General features: G+C 31.4%; 1 protein-coding gene across 1 annotated transcript; it reads right to left on the reverse strand.

Annotated features, from left to right (window-relative positions):
* LOC106445498 (agamous-like MADS-box protein AGL8) lies at positions 1-3,786 on the reverse strand. The gene is made up of 8 exons (XM_013887100.3): positions 3,504-3,786; positions 2,554-2,632; positions 2,378-2,442; positions 1,801-1,900; positions 1,629-1,670; positions 1,504-1,545; positions 510-613; positions 1-399 (listed from the first exon to the last, which is right to left on the reverse strand). The coding sequence occupies exons 1-8, from the start codon at positions 3,686-3,688 to the stop codon at positions 294-296; spliced, it is 723 nt and encodes a 240-aa protein (XP_013742554.1). The 5' UTR covers positions 3,689-3,786; the 3' UTR covers positions 1-293.
* Between the last annotated feature and the right edge of the window lie 2,368 nt (positions 3,787-6,154).

Below are 6,154 nucleotides of genomic sequence, written 5' to 3' on the forward strand. Positions count from 1 at the left end.
TATAGAATACTGATACATTGATTTCACGTGCCACAGTAAAAAAAAGAGTATCAATACATCATCATTCATCAAAGATCATCACAAAGATATATATCAATCTTCGTTCTTAAGACGCATCGAATCTAGTGACATCGTACATATGTCTTGACACTGTAAGTCCATCATTGTATATATATAAATTTTTTAAAGAGTAGCTAAAACATATATCAGTATTAATAATTAATGATCATAAAAATGCTGAGATATATTATGAAAATATCAAGCATTAATTATTTTATCATATATAGATAATTCTATTCATTCGTCGTAGGTAACATCCAAGCCGGAAGAAGAGAGTTTGGTTGCGTCAATGACGATGCACCACCATTCTCTGCCCCAACTCTCCCCACAAAGCCATCTCTGCCCATTTAATAATTAATTAAACTGAATCATTCACATCTAGATATGTATATTACACAATTAATCAATCTCCAAATCTAATTTGAAGTATCATCGAAAAGAGAGGAGACCTGGAGGAGGTTAAACAGTACTGGGGCTGAACAATTGAAGAATTGTTGGAGCAATGGTTTAATTGGCCTTCTTGATGACCCGTTTTCTTCTCCCTCTCCTTAATCTTATCATATCAGAAGTGTTGTCATTGTTAATATATGCTACATGATTACTATGTGAATATAGTTCTTATGATAAATTTTATACAGATATAAAAATAACCACTGGAGTTTACAAATACACTATATGCATCTAGTAAAATTTACGCAATAGATAATCAAAGCAATAGATATATATATGCATGTTTTATCAATGTTCTAGGTCAATTACTCGATCAATCTATATATATATATATATATATAGTTCTACAACTTATATTGACGCCTATATATAGCTACGTTTCAGCATTTTTTTTATAGAAAACAACTACTCTATCAGTTTCACTCTATAATTGATGTTTTATAGGTTTTTTTGTTTCAGAATAGATGATATATACTTCAAGTATCTATGCAGTAATTCCATGATATTTGTTGTTTGTATTATGCAGTTCTATATCTAATTGGTTGAGTTGCCTGTAGTAATGCTATTTTTTATGCAAAAGAAGATAAATTGAATAAACATTAATAGTTACATAGTCAGCGTGCAAAATCCTTAAAATCACTTATTTACAGGATTAATAAATATTTAAAACAAGCAAATTAACAATCACCATAAATATATGGTATTGTAAATACTACATACATAGAATACATTTTTCCACATTTATATATCTATATCAAATTTTGATAAAAATTCCTATTGTAGTAGTATAAAACTTGTACACATTTCTATAGTAAATTAATTTAATTACAGAGATATATATATTCATATTCTTATGTGATAATATATTGTTGAAATAATATTTTACTGTAAAATTTGGTGAGGTGAAATACTTAGGCAATTATCTCATTCACAGCTCTTTCAATTCCACTTTAACTCAAAACAAAACCATGTAATTCAAAAAGTTGTACTAACCTTTTTGAGAAGCGTATTATTGTGATCTTGCAAGGCCTTATCCTGATACATTTTAAATAAAAGAAGTAAAGTTACATATACAGAAATTCATTGTTCTGATGATATAATTTATTGCGACACTTTACCCTCTTCTGGAGCGCTGATATGGATTCGAACATAGCTTGGTTCTGCAGACATCATAAAATTTTTAAAATAACACCATCATAAAATTCACTCGAATTCATATAACCGAACTCAACTTTTCGATCTGAAACTTATCTTCATATGTAGCTGTATGTATTAACGTTCTCATATTACCTTTCTTGACCTAATGCTCTTAATAGCAGCATCGAGCTGATGCTCCAAGCTTTGAAGCTCCTTTAAACTCAATGAATCAAGATCTTCCCCCATAAAATTCCTGCGAATTTTCATTTTTGTGATTATATAAGCATTGTGGTTGTTATGGTACATTGCTATCTATGTGATATTACGCCTAAGTTTGTGATCAAATTCCCTTACAGAAAATGAACATTGTGAGGATACAGGACACAAACAGAAAGTTCCTCTATTATTGTATATTATCAAGAAATCTCGAAGATGAGTACATCTTGAATCAATATGGTACGTGTTACTATATATATATGTCATGAGAATAACGAAATCCATGAATTGTATGATGCATTTCCCCTTAAGTTATGTGTTTATGGACGCAAGTTGTAAACATTTATGTTCAACCCAAAGTGTAGTTGACTTCGGGTACTCTTACATATAACTAATACGTTTAATTGCGATTTTATTAAAAAAAAAGAAGAAGCCTGATTGCTTCGGAATCTTAATTTGAATATATGCAATAGATAGAAAACACTATAGTACTAAAAATGTATTTTTAATATACCTTTTGTTCTTCTCAAGTACCTCAACTCTTGCCTTGAGCTTAGCATGTTCTAGAACCCAATTTTCCTACAACAGTAATTGGTATACGATAGATACTAGTTACTACAACGAAGATATATAACATAGTGATACTTGTGAAATAAACAGGTAGAAGTAAAACCATATCTTAAAACTTACACTCTGTGAAATGTCTCGGCCAACAAGTTGTTTATCTGAGTACAAATAGCGATCATAGCGTTCAAGTATCCTTTCCATGCTAGGTTTCAAGAAATAAAATAAAAATAAAAGTGTACTTTATTAATTGATTAATATACATACTACAATTTCACATGTTGTAATGTGTAACATAACATTAAATGTTGATTAAAAGGTTACCTGGTTTGGTAAACTGACAAACATCACTAAAAGTAAGAATATAACACAAAAATGTATATAAAACCTGGTTTATGGTGACTGGTGAGTCCACAAAACATCATAGAAATATACGTACATATTGAATGTCAAGATTCGAGTTTCCCTCTTGACTCAGTTATCTAAGCAATATATGTATATGATCGTACAAACAAACATATATAAACACACAAAACGCATTTACACCAGTACGAACTTACATACATGTTGAACGTCATAATATTGTCCATTGGATTATACCATATCCTTCTAAATGCTTTATTTTATTGTTTTTTTTTCATTGTTTCAATCAATTCTTTCAAATATATGTTATTAATTAAGTATTATACATTGTATTTGCATACATAAGCGTACGTTCCTGTGTGCACGTGCTTCCATACACCAAAAGAGGCAATCAAATCGTGAGTCTGTGTACTAAGTATCATACTTTTATGCTAGTTTCATCTGAGTAAAACAAGGAAAATATCCCAAAAAAAAACCCTAATTTCTCGAGCCACTTCTTAGGGAACTCACAAATCTACAGTAGATATGCATCACACAAGGACAAGGTTTAGATTTGTTTTCAAGGCTGACGACGATCTAGATCAAGACGTACGAATTGAATGATAAAACAAATCTAGTTAAAATTTAAAAATCAAGAGAGCAGATGGATATGATCGATGTGAATATATAATACAATATATAGTTTATGAGTTAAATAAAAAGATAATAGTTACCAAGAGTCTGTGGAATATTCGAAGAGTTTGCCTTTGGAAGAGAAGACGATGAGAGCAACCTCAGCATCGCAGAGAACAGAGATCTCATGAGCTTTCTTGAGCAAACCAGACCTTCTCTTTGAGAAAGTAACTTGCCTATTGATCTTATTCTCTATCCTCTTCAGCTGAACCCTACCCCTTCCCATCTCTCTTTCTCTTCAAAACCTCAAGAACAAGAGAGAGAAACGATAACCCTGAAGTGACCAAAGTATCTCTTTCTTATCTCTCTCTGGGTATCTTCTGTGTCGAATGATAATTTTTTATTTCATTTTTTATTTTTTACTGTGTGGACTTGATTCAGCGTGGATCTTGGGTTTCGCGTGAGTCTACAGTGACGTAAGCGTGTGAACGGTGACGTAAGTGATGTTGTATAAATACGGTACGTTGATGTGAATACAAAGACGATATATATGTGGAAACAGATAGAAAAGCCACAGAGAGTGGAAGAGACCAAACTTGCAATAAAGTTAAGGGCTGTTTGGGAAATATACCATATGATGTATTGTCAAGTTCTCATAGGTTCTTTTCTTCTGTATTGATAACTTGTTCGTTGGTTTTGTTTTGTGCCTCCCCTTTGGCTTACGTTGTTTCCGTACCGTACGGTCTTTTCTTGACATTGCTTTTGAGGTTAAGAATAAGCAGATCAAGAACTCAAATCTTAATGAGTATTAAAGGAAAAAAAATGCCGTCTTTATATGTTTCGACAGCAAAACTACTATATATTTTGTATATGGCTTCATGGAGAAAACATACATTTTGTTATATTTTATCAATACTTTAATTTGCGTTGAGTCCAGTTGTCGCTTACTAAATTTGTTCAACATTCTAGGCTGAACCACACCAGCAAAAATTTAGCATAACTAAATTTTTTTAAAATGAAATTTTCTGTAGGCTAGCGTAGAGCTTTTGGACCAACATGCATAACAGTTTATGAGTACTAGAAATAATTCAATTGATGCAATCACATTTTCTCTTTTGACCGAAAAGAGAGAGTAAGCCTATATATGAGAAGAGAATCTCAAACGTATGATACTATTGATGTAAAATAAAAAAGAAAAAGAAAAGCCCCCATACTAATTACCATTTTCGTATACCTCTTTAACTAACTACTAGATTTTGACCGCACGTCCGTGCGAATGTATTTTTTTTTTTTAAAATGATGCTATTTGCTTTTTATGTCACTATTTAGGATTGGACAAAAAACTCGAATTCGAAGAATCGAACCAATCCTAATCCGAATAAATAGTACTAAATCTGAACCGAAATTGATTAAATATCTGAATTATTCAAAATTTTGGTATTTGAAGAACTGATACCTAATCCGATCCAAACCGAAGTATTTTGGGTATCCAAAATTGATTTATATACTTATATATATTAATTATTTTAGATTTAATATATATAAAAACATCCAGAATATATATGATAGGTTTAAGTTCGCATAAATACTTGAAAATATACACAAATAATTAAACGTAAATATCTTAAATAATTAAAAAATACTCAAAACTCTAAAAATACTTAAATAATTATTAATTCTCTATCCAAATATTTAAACCAAACATATTTAATTTGGTTATCCAAATCCAAACCAAATCCTCAAAAATCTGAACTGAACACGAAATCCCAAAAAGACCCGAAAACGAATCCGAACTCCAACCCCTAATCACTATTATATATATATAACATTTTTTTTTTGAAAACAAACATTCACAGACTCATGTTGACTCTGTAAACCAAAGTGGTAACTCTGCATCCATATGTATGACGAAAGACGGTTGTTTCCTCAACTCAGAAATCATTCATATTTCTCGAACGGCGAACCTCAAGGCGAACACAAACATGAATGTTATCATATAATTAATCGTATTTTATACGTACCATCAAATAAGTTTTCTTATAATTAATAATATTTTATATGTACAATCATATAAATAATCACATATATTATATTTTAAAATTTAATGTGAAATATAAAAACCATCATTTAAGTTAGTCCTGGGCATTCGGATCCTCGGTTCGGGTCGGGTCGGGTTATTCGGTTTTCGGATTTTTCGGGTTATGTCAAATGTAACCCGATTAAGAACCGGTTAAATTACGGATCGGATCGGTTCGGTTTATATCGGATCCGGTTCGGGTTTCTATTTTTTTTTGGAATCCGAATGAGAACCGAATTAACACCGGTTCGGATTTTAACCCGAAAAAATCGTTTCGGTTCGGATTTTAACCCGAAAAACCCGAAAATACAACATAAAGTAGAAACTGAAACAACATCCTCAAAGGCTCAAACAAACTGAAACAAACTGAAGCAACATCCTTAAAACAGAAACAACATCATGAAAGCAGAAGTAACATCCTCAAACAAACAGAAGCAACATCCTTGAAACAGAAATAACATCCTCAAACAAACTGAAACATAATAAAACCAGATAAAATGTTCTTCAAGACACTTCTAAGCAATGCAAACAGAAGAGACCTACAAAAGAGAGCAGAGGATTAAAACTTGAACTCGTCAACAAGCAATGCAGCTGAGACTCAAACTCTATCAGTAAATAAGAACATGTACCTTGCTTAGAACTTGATTCGCATGACACATTCTCAGCCTAAGACTC

This window comes from Brassica napus, chromosome C2 (genome assembly GCF_020379485.1).
Source record: "Brassica napus cultivar Da-Ae chromosome C2, Da-Ae, whole genome shotgun sequence".
Classification (NCBI taxonomy): Eukaryota; Viridiplantae; Streptophyta; class Magnoliopsida; order Brassicales; family Brassicaceae; genus Brassica; species Brassica napus.